Source organism: Orcinus orca, chromosome 15 (assembly GCF_937001465.1).
Source record: "Orcinus orca chromosome 15, mOrcOrc1.1, whole genome shotgun sequence".
In the NCBI taxonomy this organism is placed as follows: domain Eukaryota; kingdom Metazoa; phylum Chordata; class Mammalia; order Artiodactyla; family Delphinidae; genus Orcinus; species Orcinus orca.
This window is the reverse complement of record NC_064573.1, coordinates 77,130,884-77,147,951: the sequence shown is the minus strand read 5'-3', so window position 1 is coordinate 77,147,951 and position 17,068 is coordinate 77,130,884. Positions and strand designations below refer to the sequence as shown.

The following is a 17,068-nucleotide window of genomic DNA, read 5'->3' as shown; positions in this document are numbered from 1 at the left end:
CCGCAACTAGAGAGAGCCTGTGTGCAGCAACGAAGACCCAATGCAGCCAAAAATAAATAAATAAATTTATTTATTATTATTAATAAAAGACAACTGCATAAAATCATAAGTACTAACTTGTGTTGATGGGCTTATAACGTGAAAGATGTAATTTTTCTGTGTATTGCGTTCTGAGACAGCAATGCACAAAGGAGGCAGTAAAGAACAAGCTATATTGAAATAAAGGTTTTTTAAAATAAATTTAGAGAACGGGCTTAGTTTAGCATGGGCTTAGTTGCTCTGCGGCATGTGGGATCTTCGTGGACCAGGGCTCAAACCCATGGCCCCCGCATTGGCAGGCGGATTCTTAACCACTGCACCACCAGGGAAGCCCTAAACTAGATTGTTTTAAATGAAGGTGTTATATGTAATCCCCAGGGCAACCACTAAGAAAATAACTCAAAAAATATAGTAAAAGAAATAACAAGGGAATTAAAATGGTATACTAGAAAATATCTGTTTAACACAAAAGGAGGCAGTAATAGAGAAAAAGAGGTAAAAAAAAAAAAAAGGACATAGACTCATAGAAAACAAATAGAAAAATTACAGACACCTCATCTGTAATTACATTAAAATCTACCTTGTCGGTAATTCTATTAAATGTAAGTGAACTAAACATGCCACTCAAAAGGCAGAAATGAGCAAGGTGAATTTTAAAAATCCAACTATATGCTATCTATGTAGACACAGTTTAGATGCAAAGATACAAGTAGATTGAAAGTAAAAGGATAGAAAAAGATATACCATGCAAACAGTAGCCAAAAGGGAACTGGAATGGCTATACAAATATCAGGCAAAATGGACATTAAGAAAAAAAACTGTACTTGAGACAAAAAAGGACATTCCATAATGATAATCAGGGCTTCCCTGGTGGTGCAGTGGTTGAGAGTCCGCCTGCCGATGCAGGGGACACGGGTTCGTGCCCTGGTCCGGGAGGATCCCACATGCTGCGGAGCAGCTGGGCCCGTGAGCCATGGCCGCTGAGCCTGCACGTCCGGAGCCTGTGCTCCGCAACGGGAGAGGCCACACAGTGAGAGGCCCGCGTACCGCAAAAAAAACAAAAACAAAAACAAAAACATAATGATAATCAATCACGGAGGCAACAGAGCCCTGAAATGCATGAAGCAAAAACTGACAGAAATGTGAGGAGAACTAGACTACTCAGCAATAAAAGCTGGAGACGGCAGTACTGTACTATCCAAAAGGGAGAAGATAAAGAAATAGAAGACTTGAACAGTACTGTAAACCGACCAGACCTCTTAGATGTCCGTAGAACACTTCACCCCAAAACATCAGAAACCATTCTTCTCAAGTGCACATGGAACGTTCTCTAGGCTAGACCATAAGCTAGGCCTTTGAAAAGTTCTCATTAAATTTTAAAGGATTTGATATGTAACTAAATAAACTTCCTATGAAGAAAAGCCCAGGCACAGGTGGCTTCACTGGTGAATTCTACCTAACATTTAAAGAATAATTAACACTGATCCTTCATACACTCTCCCAAAAAATAGAAGAAGAGAGAATACTTCCCAAATCATTCTATGTGGCCAGTATTACCAAGATACCCAAACCAAAGACATCAAAAGAAAAGTATAGACCAATATCTCCTGTGAATATGGATGCAGAACTTCTCAACAAAGCAAACTAAATCCAGCAACATATAAAGTGGATTATACACCATGACCAAGTGGGATTTATTCCAGGAATGCAAGATCGGTTTAACATATTAAAAAACTAATCAATGTAATGTGTCATATTAATAGAAAAAAGGGGAAAAGCCATACAATCATTTCAATAGGTGCAGAAAGAGTATTTGACAAAATCCAACATCCTTTCATGATTAAAAAAAAACACTCAGAAACTAGGAATAGAAGGGAACTTCTTCAATCTGATACAGGGCATCTATGAAAAACCCCACAGCTAACCTCATACTTAATGATGAAAGACTGAATAATTTCTCTCTAAGATCAGAAGCAAGACAAGGATATCCACTGTCACCACTTCTATTCAACATTGTACTGGAGGTTTCAGCTAGGGCAATTAAGCAAGAGGAAGAAATAAAAGGAAACCAGATTAGAAAGGAAGATGTAAAACTATCTCTGTTTGCAGATGGCATGATCTTGTACATAGAAAATCCTAAGGAATCCACAAATGCAAAAAGCAAAGGCAAAAAACTATTAGAACTTTAAAACGAGTTAAGCAAGGTTGTAGGATGCAAGATCAATATACAATAATCAATTGTATTTCTATACATTAGCAATAAATAGTCTGAAAATAAAATTAAGAAAACAATTCCACTTACAATGGCAAAAAAAAGGATAAAATACTTAAGGATACATTTAATAAAAGAAGTACAAGACTTGAATATTAAAAACTATAAAATGCCATTGAAAAATTAAAGACCTAAGTAAATTGAAAGAAATCCCATGATTATAAGTCGAAAGCCATATTATTATTACGATGGCGATACCACCCAAATTAATCTACATATTCAATGCAATCTCTACCAAAATTCCAGCTGCCTTTTCCGTAGAAATTGATGAGCTGATGTTACCATTTAGATGGAAATGCAAGAGATCTAGAAGAGCCAAAACTCTTGAAAAAGAAGAACAGAGGACTTCCCTGGCTGTCCAGTGGTTGAGGCTCCGCACTTCCAGTGCAGAGGGCTCAGATTTGATCCCTGGTCGGGGAACTAAGATCCCACATGCTGTGCAGCACGGCCAAAAGAAAAAAGAAAAAGAAGAACAAAGTTGGAGGACTGACATTTCCTGATTTCAAAACTTACTGCAAAGCTAAAATAATCAGGACAGTGTGGCACTAGTATAAGAAGAGACATACAGATCAATGAAATAGAATTAAGAGTCCAGAAATTAACCTTTACATTTTGTTCAACTGATTTTCAACAAGGGTCCCAAGACAATTCAGTGGACAAAGAACAATCTTTTCCACAAATTGTGCCGGGACACATGTAAGAAGGAAGCTGGAACCCTACTTTATACCATCTACAAAAATTAACTCAAAATGGATCAAAGGTCTCAACATAAGAGCTAAAACTGTAAAATTCTTAGAAGAAAACATAAGCATAAATCTTCATGACCCTGGACTAGGCAGTGATTTCTTAGAAATGACATGAAAGTAAAAGCTAAAGTGACGGGGCTTCCCTGGTGGCACAGTGGTTGAGAGTCCACCTGCCGATGCAGGGGACACGGGTTCATGCCCCTGTCTGGGAGGATCCCACCTACTGCGGAGCGGCTGGGCCCGTGAGCCATGGCCGCTGAGCCTGCGCATCCGGAGCCTGTGCTCCGCAACGGGAGAGGCCACAACAGTGAGAGGCCTGCATACCGCCAAAAAATAAAAAGAAAAAAGAAAAAAAGCTAAAGTGACAAATGGAAAAAATAAATTGGACATTATCAATATTTAAAACTTTTGTGCATTCTTCCCCAGAAAGGGAGAAAATATTTGCAATTCATATATCTGACAAAGGACCTGTATCCAGAATATATTTTATTTATTTATTTATTTTTAACTAGGAAATATATTTTATTTTTTTAATTAAAATAATTTTTTTATGTCTTTATTGGAGTATAATTGCTTTACAGTGTTGTGTTAGTTTCTGCTGTACAGCAAAGTGAATCTGCTATATGTATACATATATCTCCATATGCCTCCCTCTTGAGCCCTCCCTATCCCACCCCTCCAGGTGGTCACAAAGCATCGAGCAGATCTCCCTGTGCTATGCAGCAGCTTCCCACTAGCCATCCATTTTACATTTGGTAGTGTATATATGTCAGTGCCACTCTCTCACTTTGTCCCAGCTTCCCCTTCTCCCCCATGTCCTCAAGTCCATTCTCTACGTCTGCATCTTTACAGAATATATTTTTTAAAATTCTTACCACTCAATAATAAAAAGAAAAATAACCCAGTTTTTTAAATAGGCAAAATGATTTGAATAAATATTTCTCAAATGAAAATATACACAAATGACCAATAAACACATGAAAAGGTGCTCAATATCATTAACCAACAGAAAAATGAAAATCTGAAAGTCAATGAGATATCACTTCACATGCATTAGGATGGCTAAAATCAAAAAGATAGCCAAGGGCTTCCCTGGTGGTGCAGTGGTTGAGAGTCCGCCTGCTGATGCAGGGGACATGGGTTCGTGCCCTGGTCCGGGAGGATCCCACTTGTCGCCGAGCGGCTGGGCCTGTGGGCCATGGCCGCTAAGCCTGCGCGTCCGGGGCCTGTGCTCCGCGGTGGGAGGGGCCACAGCGGTGAGAGGACCACGTATCGAAAAAAAAAAAAGATAGCCAGTAACAAGTATTGGCAAGGATGGGGAGAAATCAGAACGCTTATCATTGCTGGTAGCAAAGTAAAATGATGCAGACACTTTGGAAAACAGTTAAGCAGTTCCTCAAAAAGTTAAATGTAGAGTTGCCATGTGACCTAGTAATTCCACTCCTAAGTATATACTGAAGAGAATTGAAACACATGTTGACACAAAAACATGTACACGAATGTTCACAGCAGCATTACTCATAATAACCAAAAAGTGGAAACAACCCAAATGTCCATCAACTGATGATGGGATAAACAAAATGTGGTCTATCCATACAATGGAATATAATTCAGCCATAAAAAGGAATGAAATATTGATACATGCATGCTACAACCTAGGTGAAACTTGAAAACATTATGCTAAACTAAAGATCCCCAATGACCACATATATTTCATTTGTATGGAGTGTCCCGAATAGACAAATCCATAGAGACAGGAAGTAGACTAGTGCTTGCCAGAGGTAGGAGGGAAAGGAAAGGTGGGAGCAGGGGTGTGGTTGTTAATAGGTACGGGCTTCTTTCCGGGGTAATGAAAATGGTCTGGAATTAGATACTGTTGGTGGTTTTACAATTCTGTCAATATACTAAAAGCCACTGAGTTGTACACTTTAAAAGGATGAGTTTTATGATGTGTGAATTATATCTTTATAAAGCTGCAGATTTTAAAAAGGATAAATACCATGTAATACCATTTATGTAAAATTTTAAAAACATACAGGAACTGTCAATTGTTTAAAGTTACATACAAATGCAGTGAAAGTATAACAACATGCACGAGAGTGAAAGACCAAATTCAGGACTGTGGTTCTCTCTAAGGAGAGAAGGAAGGGAAGGGATGTGTTTGTTATGTTTTATATCTTTTTTTTTTTTCCTGAGACACATCTGAGCAATTACGGGAAAATGTTAACATCTTTTAAATTGGGGTTCTGGGTAGATGGATGTCGTTTATTTTATGTTCTGTACTTTTTAATGTTTAGAAGCATTAATGATTGTAAGTTTTAGGGGGCAAATGAACCCTTCTATTTCCTAAGCCTGTAGCAGGTTGAATGGTGGCCCCCAAAAGATATTTCCACTTGTGGATGTGACCTTATTTGAAAAACAGGTCTTTGTAGATGTAATAAAGTTAAGGATCTCAAGATGAGATTATCCTGGATTGGGGGGAGGTGCCTAAATCTGAAGACAAGCATCCTTATAAGAGAAGAAAAGAGAAGGCGGGGAGACGCACATAGAGGAGAAGGCCATGTGAAGACAGAGACAAGTTTGTGGTCATTTGTTACAGCAGCCACTGGAAACTCATACACTGCCCGTTTCTTCCTGCTCAGCTGGCCCCTCCTTCTCCCAGGCACTGCCCCCACCGTCCCGGAAGTCCACAGCCTTTCCTCTCTCCTCAGTTTCCCTCTTGCTCAGCCAAATCATCTTCCCCGCTGCAAGTAGAAAGGAGGGGTGCCTTTGTGGCTATACCCAGTGGGGCCACATCACACGTGATCTAGGGGACCACGTTCACTGGTTTTGCTGGTGGGTTTGGAGGTCTCATCGCTCATCCCGCCAAGCTCTCTTCACCCTTCTATGGCTGCTTCCTACTTCCTCCAACCCCTGCCAACGCTCTCGGGCCCCTTCTGCTCGGCTGCTTCCTGGCCTCAGCACCCCAGAGTCTCTGACACACCTGGACACGGGAGCAGACCTCTGCTTCCAGCTGCCAGCAGCCTGAATAATGCCTTGCAATTAAAACAACATGCAAGATGAAATGCAATAAGAGCAAATGATCATTTAGCTATGTTCACATATATCATCTCACTTAAATTTATAAACTAGGTACTATTACTCTTCTTGTCTTCAGATGCTCAGAGAAGTTAAATAAGTTGCCCAAGATCATACAGCCAAGCTGAGCTGGGCTTTGAACTGGGACCTGGCTAATTGCAGACATGCTGGGTGAGCGTCCTGGCACAGCTGCTTGCTGGCTCTGTGAAATCAAACCTGTTACTGAACGTCTCTGCTGCTCCATCTCTGCATGTGTAAAAGAGGTAATAGTGGTCATTTCTGTCTTAGAAGTTTGTTGTGAGGATTAAACGAGGTTTCTGTAGAAAGCCATCACTTGGCACCTAAGAAGTACTTGATAAATGTCAGACAGTATTCTCAGTGTCAGTGATGGCTCTAGCAAACTTTCGGTCAGCATACATTTTACTCAGTTCAACACTCCGTGGGGAAATGGTTTTGTTTGGTTGGTTAATTTTTAAAAAACAATGGCTCCTTTTAATTTTATTCCGAGCCAACGTTATCTCTCCGAGTGGACCTAGATGTGCATTTCAGGTTTTCTGTTCACAGCCTGAAGTCAGGGTTGGTGCTTGTGGCTGTCTATTCCCCTGTGCTCTGAGACTAAAGGGAAGGTTCTCAAAGGGGCTGGCTGTGAGTGGTGAGGGGCTCCGCTGTGCAGCACACCTTTTGCAGCAAGCTTGCTTCCTTGCAAAGTTGAAGATCTCCCAGGCTCTAAGGACTCTGTCAGAGGGAGAATGCCTTCTTCTCTGGCTTATTTGCTCAGGGTTTAAAAGGTATTTCTGGGCTTTGGCTAAGAGGAAATTTAGCTTTCGAGCAAATCCTCGTGCACTGGTTTTCTGTAAACATCTGAATGTAGTGTGTGCATCTTGGAGCCCAGTCGGCCTGGCTTTTCCCAGACTTGACGGCCAGTTAGGATGGAATGAAGTCAGCTTGATATTTGTAGAATGACATCAGCCTTGACAAGCAGGTTCTAGATGTTACTGCTGGGGTTGTCTCCCCAGCACCGTACTGGGGACATGCAGGGAGGTAGATGAGGGTTAGTTAGCATGAGTATTGGGAAAGGATGGAGGATTAGGTGGCATGATTAAGACCTCCTTCCTGCATCACCATCCAGGAAGCTTCCCAGTGGTCCAAGGGCCTCAGAGATGGGAGATTCATTTGGTCACTTCCACAAATATTTCCTGAAGACCTACTGTGTGCCAAGCCCCGCACTTGACACAGGGGACTCTACTTTTATGAAGCTTGAGTTCTGGCGTAGGTGAGTCCTTTCCCAAGGAAACCCTAGACCAGAATCTCATTATATCAAAAACCCTTCCAGTAATATCTGTATGAGTGAGGATAGTCTAGCTGCTGTAACAAACCCCCATCTCAGTGGGTACCCCAATAACGGTTGAGGTGCACATTAAAGTCCAGTATGGCTCAGTGGGAGAGCAGTCACTCAGACATCTTCCAGTTCAGTGGTTCCACCCTCCCCTAGGGTCTCAGAATCTTCCATGGGATCCTCTGCATCTAAGCAGCAGATAGAGGCTCATGGGCTTTTTTCAGGGCCAGGCTTGGAAGTGACCCTCATCACTTACCCCACATTCCATTGGTCAGAATTCAGTGGCATGAACCTGCCTAACTGCCAGAGTTCATCTGTGTGTCTCAGAGAATGAGGACATGGGGTTTGGTGAGCACACGGCACTGTCTCTGTCACAGGATCTATGTGCCCACGACAATGTAAGGGTCCCAGAAGGAGTGTCCATGGTGCTGATGGTGAGTGTGGCCAACAAGAACGGGACACACATGCTAAGTGCCAGGCTCTCTGCTCACGATGAGGACAGAGTGTCTTCCGAGCCCAGACTGCCTGCTCTCCACCCAGCTCTTCTGGGTAATAGCCATGCCTCCTTGGGCAAGTTGCCCTGCTTCTCCAAAATGTAGTTTGCTCAGCTGGAAAACAGATGCTAATTGCAGTCCCGACGTCACAGGTTCCTGTGAAGAGCCAAGTGGGCTGGGAGTGGAGAAGCAGGTTGTAAGTCCAGTGTCTGCCACGTGGTCAACACCTTATAAATATGGGTCATGATAAGAGGAAGCTGGGCTTGACTTCCCTCTGCCACTTATGAGGTGTGTAATGACTGTGGCCAGACCATCTTGACCCCTTTGAGCTTCAGTCTCTGAATCTCCAAAACAGAGATAATAATCATCCCTGCCCCAGAAAACAGCGTCAGGATTAAAGGCGTTAAGTAAAGCCTGCTTAATTTATTGCCTTATTTATTTTTAAAAAAGCTTAGCATCAGCTTGACACATAATAAGTGCTCAATGAGGATTAGCTATTATCATTATTATTGTCATTATTATTATTATTGAAGCCTTTTTACATATATTACCTCATTTAAGCCTCACATCTACTCCCTGCGATAGAAAACAATCAGTGAGTCTGCCCATGTGTGTCTGTGAGAGATGATTATGTGCTCTGGGAATAAATGAATGAATGCAAGGAGGAATGAATGAACCACCACGATAACCTGTCTTCTGCGGCAGTAGGTGCACAGTCTCCATTTCTCAGAGCAATGGTGAAGTCTGCCAAAATGAATTAACTTTCCCACATCAGTGACTCATTTGGCAGGAATAACAGCCTTGCAAACCGAATAGAGAATGGAGAGGGGGGAGGCCACAGGGCCGAGGGTGGGATGGGAATGGGAGCTCTGTGATGACTCAAGATAGAAGAAGCAGCTTTTCGTTCTCTCGCTCTCCCTCTCTCTTCCTTTTTAACCAAAAACATATTATCAATATATAAATGTGTACGTTTAAACTTTTGAAGTGGGGGACGTAGAGGCTCCAAGCTATCGAGTGGCTTTGGATCTCAGGAGCAAAGAAGGGGGCTTAGATACAGCATCGCCAACCCCTTGCTGGGTGGTTGAGGGTCCAGGGATCACCATGGCTACATCGTGTGTGGCCAGGACAGGCCTCCAGCCAGTGTTCCTTCCTTATCCCAGTGGCTCTGGGTGAGTCCTGGGTCTCCTCGGACACTTGCCCTTGCCCAGCCATTCTCACACCCTGCTATTCCACACCCTGCTCACGCCTCCCTCAGTGGCTGGGGAAGCTTTAGGGCAGAGGGACGAAAGATCAAAGACTGAGACCACAGGTCCTAGAAAAGAAGGGACTTAATTACCTGCTTCTCGTCCAAGGCGGGGTTATGAGGAGGCCTCTAGGAGCGGTTCTGCCCGTCTCCTAGGAACCAGGCCAGAGGCAGCAAGCCTAGGATAAAAGAGATTGACGACAGACACAAAAAGGAACTTTTTGATCTCTGCAGTGATGACATTCTACCTGAAACGTGGCTCGGACGGGCCACTCAAACTTTCTCCAGCTCCCAGCTGCCTGCAGTACACAATCCATTTTAGACTTGTGGTTAAGACCATGGGCTTTGGGGTCAGAGAGACCTTGGTTGGAATCAGTGCTTGGGAAATTCACTTAACTTTCCCAGCCATTACTCTGTAAAATGGTGTCTTCTTTTGCTAGGGCTGCCGTAACAAAGTACCACAAACTGGGTGGCTTAAACAACAGAAATGCATTGTCTCACAGTTCTGGAAGCTAGAAGTTGGAAATCAAAGTGATGGCAGGTTTGCTTCCTTCTGCGGGCTGTGGAAGGAAGGATCTGTCCCAGGCCTCTCTCCCTAGTGTGTAGTTGGCCATCTCCTCCTTGTATCTCTTCCTACTGCCTTCCTTCTATGTGTGTCCAAATTTCCCCTTTTTATAAGGACACCAGTCACATTGGATAAGGTCCCACCCTAATTACATCATCTTATCTAATTACATCTTTTTAAAAAATTAATTAACTTATTTGTTTTTGGCTGCGTTGGGTCTTCGTTGTTGCACGCAGGCTTTTCTCTAGTTGCAGCCAGTGGGGGCTACTCTTCATTGCGGTGCGCGGACTTCTCACTGTGGTGGCTTCTCTTGTCATGGAGCACAGGCTCCAGGTGCGCAGGCTTCAGTAGTTGTGGTGCATGGGCTTAGTTGCTCCACTGCATGTGGGATCTTCCTGGACCAGGGCTCGAATCCGTGTCCCTCTGAATTGGCAGGTGGATTCTTAACCACTGTGCCACCAGGGAAGTCCTAATTACATCTGCAATGACCCAAATAAGATCACATTCTGAGGTACTTGGCAGGGGGGCAGGCGGGGGAGTAGGACTTCAACATATGAATTTGGGAAGGACATACTTCAACCCATAAAAAATGGGTGGTAGATAGAACCTATCTCATAGGGTGGCTGCAAAGAGTGAATGAGATAATGCGTGTGAAGTGCTTAGCCCAGAGCCTGGTGGGTTGAAGTGTCCCCCAAAAATGTGACCTAAGATAATCATCATTATGGTCATGGACACTCTTGGTCACTTGCCCAATGACCCCTTCTGTTTTCTTTCTTGATAAATTCCCCTGATGTTGTTCAGATAGCAGTCGGTCCAGGCCCAGTAATGGGTCATGTCTAAATTAGAAAAAAAAAAAAAGGCAGTGTTGTTTCTCTTTGCCAGTAATTTGTTTAGAGGTAGGCAGATGACTTAGTTCTGCCCAAATAGATATAACAAGAAGTCTATGGGAGTGGTCTTGGAAAGATTTTCTTTCCCAAAGGAAAAAGAATTGCCTAAGAATAGCACATGTAAAAACTCAGTGAATACCTATCAAATGAATGACTAAAAGAGGCTTTAATAAATAACAGAAACCCAATACAAAATGAGTTAAGTAGTAAACAGTATTTATGAGATTATACAACTAAAAATTCCACAGGGAAAGTTTCAGGCAAGGCTGGATCTAGGGGCTCACACAGTGTCATCAGGCCTGGAATATCTATCTCATGGTGCTATATTATTTCATTCTCAAGTAGATCCTCTTCACAAGGTAGTCTTTGGCAGCTCCCAACTCTGAGACCAATGGACAGAGCATCTCTTCCCCCTCTGATCTTATAATAGTGCCAGGATTAATCCTAACCCTAACACTAAATCACATGGACAGCCCTGAACTAATCATTGTAGCTGGGGGAATGCAATGCTCTGGTTGATTAGAGCATGTCTACCCTTAGTTATCTATTACTTAGTTATCTATTACTTAGTTATCTATTACTACATAACAAATGACCCCCAAACTTAGCAATTTAAAACAGCCCACATTTATTATCTCATAGTTTCCATGGGTCAGGAACCTGGGCACAGCTCAGCTGGGTCCTCTGCTTCACATCATCTCACAAGGCTGCTATGAAGGTGTCAGCCCTGGGTCCACAGTCTCATCTGAAGGCTCAGCTGGGAAAGGATCCACTTCCAAAGTTACTCAGTGGTTGTTGTCAGGGCTCAGTCTTTTATAGGATGTTGGACTGAGGGCCTCAGACTTTCACTGACTGTTGCCTTGGCTGGAGGTTGCCCTTAGTTCCTCACCACACGGTGGCTTATTCATCAAAGCATGCAATCTGAGAGGGAACTAGAGATCGACTGCTAGCATCACAGAAATCACAACCGTTTGTAACTTAATCACAGACATGACATCCATTACTTTCACTGTATTCTATTGATTAGAAGCCAGTCATTAGGTTCAGCCAACTCTCAGGACGAGGGGATCATACAAAGGTGTGAACACCAAGAGACAGGGACCATGGGGTGGGGGGCAAGGGGGGATCTTGGAAGTTTGTCTACCACACACCTGTACAAGCCAGAGGTGAAGTCAGTTCCTCCTGAACTGTGGGGATGGAGAGTGGAGGGAGTAATCCCCCCAAGGAATATTGGGGTGCTTTTACCAGAAGAAGGGAGAAGGGGTCCAAGATGGACAAAACAGCAAAGGCCTCTGCAAAGCAACTGAGGACATGTGTGGTGAACACCAAGATCAGGATAAGCGTTATCTACCTGGCTTGTTTCTGAAAGGTTGTACCGTTTACCCTGAATGAAAAATGTCTGGCTCACCACATCCTCATCAGCATTGACCACTACTGGGTTTTCTTTTTCCCCCTTAACTTTGCTAGCTTGAAAGTCTAGGGACTTCCCTGGTGGTCCAGTGGTTAAGACTTCACCTTCCAATGCAAGGGGTGTGGGTTCGATCCCTGGTTGGGGAGCTAAGATCCCACATGCCTTGCGGCCAAAAAACCAGAATATAAAACGGAAGCAATATTGTAACAAATTCAATAAAGACTTTAAAAATGGTCCGCATCAGGTTTCCCTGGTGGCGCAGTGGTTGAGAGTCCGCCTGCCGCTGCAGGGGACACGGGTTCGTGTCCCGGTCTGGGAAGATCCCACATGCTGCGGAGCGGCTGGGCCCGTGAGCCGTGGCCGCTGGGTCTGCGCATCCGGAGCCTGTGCTCCGCAACAGGAGAGGCCACAACACAGTGAGAGGCCTGCGTACCCGCCCCCCCCCCCCCCACAAAAAAAAGGTCTGCATCAAAAGAAAAAATCTTAAAAAAAAAAAAAGTCTATACAAATGATTTCCAAGTGTTGTTTGAGGTTGCCTCTCTTGAATAATTGTTGTTGAATTGCCCTCCAGATTTGTTAAATACCTGCATTTCCTCTCTCACTTTTCCTCAACCATTTAGTATAGGGTTGCCTTCGAAGCCCCAAGAAGATTATAAAATTCCCAGGAGCAAGCATCTGGTCTCTCCAAGGGCACCCAAGCCAAGGTCTCTGCCCTCCTAGACACAGAACAAATGATATTTACCAACCGATGAGTTTCAGGCTTTTCTGATATTTGCTGAGCTCATGATTCTTTCACAAGAGGGACCTTGAATCTACATAAAAATACATGTGTAACTGAAAGAAGCAACAAACCGTGCGGGGTCCACAGAGTTCAGAAGAACTGCAGTTGCAGTCTGCGATTAATAACATTAATTTAGGGCTTCCCTGGTGGCGCAGTGGTTGAGAGTCCGCCTGCCGATGCAGGGGACACGGGTTCGTGCCCCAGTCTGGGAAGATCCCACGTGCCATGGAGCGGCTGGGCCCGTGAGCCATGGGCGCTGAGCCTGCGCGTCTGGAGCCTGTGCTCCGCAACGGGAGAGGCCACAACAGTGAGGGGCCCCCGTACCGCAAAAAATAAATAACATTAATTTAACACCACACCTCATCATTTGAAAATAGTGGGTGGGAATTTTGTTTTGTTCTTGGGATAAAGGAAAGATTAATTTTTAAGGCTTCTTTAAGTAACCCTCAAAGAGACGCTAGAGATGAAATTACCTTTAATTGGCCAACTTAGCACTAGTTCTTGAAGGCTCAGGTGAGTGGAATGCAATTTCAGTCTGTTGAAAACTTGACCTTGTCATTTTTTGTCACTTTCTCTCCCTCCTTTCCAGGCCAAGGATTTACCTACCACTCTTCTCTCTGAATCAGAGATCTTCTGCATGGCTGGCGTCTCCAACCACCTTCAGATTTTACTCACCAAACACAAGGCAGTACCTGGAGGTTGGGGTAGGTTGGAAAGGAGTGAGCTTCTGGATTTTTTTCCTATCTTCAGTAGACATGAAGGTGTATCAGTGCAGTGGAAATGGCATGAACTGGGATCTTATCCCAGCCCCATCACTTTCTAGAAGTTGACCTTGGGCAAATCACTTAGCATCTCTGAGCCTCAACTGCTTCATCTGTTCAAAGGGGATGATTAGTACCTACCACAAAGGTTGTGATTGGTGGTATGCAGGTAAAATTTCGATAACTGACTTCCCAGAGGAAACCCCTGATTTGCAGCATTTGCCAATTACAATGGTGTAAATAATTCCGCCATGGCCAGTTTCAAGCTCCCAAAATGAAGTCACTGAATACAGAGTTGGGAAAAGATGTGTAGATGTACAATAGCAAATACCATATAGTATTTTCACCATACAGACATAATAGACATAAAAAAATCTCAAGAGCATAGATAATAGAATAATGCAGTCAATTGATTAAGTGAGGAGTTTTGAATACTTATTTCCTTTGTTTTTAATAGAATTTATTTAATTGTAAATTTATACAATTTCTTTTAAAAAATGATAGCTGTGCTTCTCTGCTCTCTCAGAGTCTATACCCTAGGGACATGGGGACCCAAGGCTGAGAGAGGGGGAGAAGTCTGCAGGTAACCGAAGTACAGGATGGCTTATTGGGAAATTTAGGACCCAGAATGTGAAGTCGAACAGAATTGTTTTCAAACCCTGCCTCCCTGGGTGGGTGAGCTTGGGCAAGTAGCTCATTCTCTCTAAAATAATCCTGTCGCATAAAATAATTATTTTACGCTCATCTGTAAAATAATCCTCTTCTCTTAGGGTTACTGCCAGGTCTAAATGAGGTAACGTAGGAAAGCTTTTAGCACAGTGCCTGGCACATAGTAACAGCTCAATAAACGATAGATGCGCTCATTAAGAATGCGATCATTGTGCTAATGGAAAAGTGTGAACTTCACATCGGGAGCCTGACAGAGGGACAGATCAAGGAGCCGTGTTCAAGCCAGGCGTGAGCAAGCAGGCAAGGGCTGTAGTTTGAGCTGGAAGATTGGGAGGGGGTTGCCTTGGGCTAATGGGCAGCCACACCCTTAAAAGAAAAAAATACCCAGATAGGAACTTGGAGCCTGCCCCTTGCTTTGGATGTTCTCTGTCTGGGAACAAGGGTCAGGAGGGCAAATCAATGAGCTTAAAAAGTAAGAGCAGGTAAACGATGTGAGGCCCTGTCTGCCTTCCTCACCGGGTGGGCGGCAGTTGTGGGGCCTGGCAGCCCACCGCCGTCAGCCTGGAGAATTGTGAACTCATGGTGGTGAGGACAGGAGCCTCCACCACCGGCAGGGCATCAGCCAGAGCTGAACTTGAGAAAAGATCTGTCACTCGGATAAGGAACAGATTGCGCTGCTCAACCCAACCTGTCCTTGTCGCCAGGGACCCAGCCCAATGTCCCCTCTGGCTCAGAAATGCCAGGACACTGGGAGGTGACCAGCTCACATCCACAGAGCTAAAACTGGGGTACCTGGGACTCTCTCTCCGGAGCTCCCCTACCTGGAGATGGTCCGGGCGGTGCCCACAGGAACTTCGTGGCTCCCGTCCAGACAGGAGGAATTGGTTGGCAAGTGTGACTCCCTGCAAAGGGCTGTGAAGATTCCTAAAGAGCTGTGTGCACCAGCTGCCTCGCCCTTCCAGTCTGAGCCTGGGTTTTTCTTAAACAAGAAATTACCAGTTATCGTTCACTCTGAAGCTACACCCAACCGGCTCGTCCACTTGGCTGGCCACCTCTGATCTGCCAACAGATGCAGCCATTACTCACGTTGCTACCCCCCAACTTCCTCTTTCCAAGCTGCAAATATGGTAACAATAGCTTTAACCAAGTGCCAGGCATTTCTTGTGTCAGCTCATTTAATCCCCACCACAACCGATGAAGTAGGTTTTAATCTATTATCCCCATTTTATAGATGAGAAAACTGAGTTCACATAAGAGAACAGACCCATCCACGGTCATCCAGCTAGTAAGTGGCTAAAGCCAGGATTTACACCCAGATCTGTGTGGCTCCACAGCCCACTTGCTGCCAGTAGCCCAGAATGCCCTCTGTTCCTCTGATAAGTTACGCCCAGGGCAGGCCAGGACTGGGGTGAGGCAAGCAAAATATAAGGAGGCGCTCGCTCTCAGGTTCATGCCAGCCGGTACTGGGCCCTGGCACGACCCCGAGAGCGAGTGCCTCCTTGCATTCTAGGTCCTGGGCACGTGCCCCAGCCCTGCCTCTAGGTAAATACCCAGGTTTAGTAGCAAGGTCAGGGCAGCTCCTGGACGGGAAGACCAGCTGTGACCAGAATTTCTTTCTCTCACAATTACACTGGTGGAATTTTCAGACCCCACCCCTGCTCCCGCCCCCGCCCCCACCTAGGAACTCTCAGCCTAGGAAAGGATCCCTGAGGTCCCATCTCTCAGACCCCTCAGCACAGCTACCTTGACAGCCTGTTAGCTGGGGGCAAAGGAAGCCAGCGCTTGCCTTCCCTTCCATCTTTCACAACATCTGTCCCCTGCAGAAATGTCCCTCCTGGGTGAACTCAGCAGTACAGGCTCAGGCACCAGAGTTAGACCTGGGTTTGAATCCTGCCTTCACTTCCAACCAGCTGTGTGATTTTGGACAAAGGACTTTCCCCTCTCTGTGCCTCGATTTCCCCATCCGTAGAATAGGACCAATGATGCATGCTTGGCAGGGTGTATTAGTTTCCTGTGGCTGCTGTAACAGCCACAGCTAGGTGGGTGAAAACAGCAATTTCTACTGTCTCACAGTTCCGGAGGCCAGAAGCTGAAAATCGAGGTCTGAGCAGGGCCGCACTCCCTCTCAAGGCTCTGGGGCAGGATCCCTCCTTGCTTCTTCCACCTTCCTGTGGCCCCAGGCGTTCTTTGGCTTGTGGCGCGTCACTCCAGTCTCCGCCTCTGTCTTCACAGGGCCTTCTTCCTTGTGTCTGTCCTCTTCTGTCTCTTATAAGGATATTCTCATTGGATATAGGGCCCAACCTAATCCACTATGGTCTCATCTCAATTCTAGCTTAACTGTGTCTGCAAAGACCCTATTTCCAATGAAGGTCACATTCTGAGGTTCTGGGTAGAAATGGATTTGGGGGGGACACTAGTCAACCCTACTGTACAGAAATGGGCCTGACCCTCAGCCCTCAAGCAGCCTTCCCCTCTGCTCTCTCCTACCGCAGTTGGAGGCTGTGATGTTCAATTTCCTGTGTCAACTTGATGAAGCCACAGGGTGCCCAGTTATTTGGTTAAACATTTTCTGGGTACGTCTATGAGGGTGTTTAAGGATGAGATTAGCATCTGGATGGGTAGACTGAGTAAAGCAGATGGCCCTCCCACATTCAATCCCTTGAGGGCCTGAATAGAACAAAAAGGTGGAGAAAAAGAGAATTCACTCTCTGCCTGATGATTTTTGAGCTGGGAGGCAGTCTTTTCCTGCCCTCAGACTGAAACTTACACCACTGGCTCTCCCGGGT

The 17,068-nt window shown here is 44.9% G+C and overlaps 1 protein-coding gene across 8 annotated transcripts in view; it reads left to right on the top strand.

The window, feature by feature from the left end:
- SPRING1 (SREBF pathway regulator in golgi 1) overlaps window positions 1–17,068 on the top strand; it is a 314,339-nt gene that overhangs the window by 244,913 nt on the left and 52,358 nt on the right. For 6 of the 8 annotated variants that reach the window (XM_049697614.1, XM_049697617.1, XM_049697616.1 and 3 more), the window contains one exon: window positions 13,442–13,556. In XM_049697614.1, the coding sequence (XP_049553571.1) occupies window positions 13,442–13,556 (115 nt within the window). Of the gene's footprint in view, window positions 1–13,441; window positions 13,557–17,068 lie in introns of those variants that run through there. The other 2 variants (XR_007471544.1, XR_007471546.1) reach the window with 2 other exon arrangements.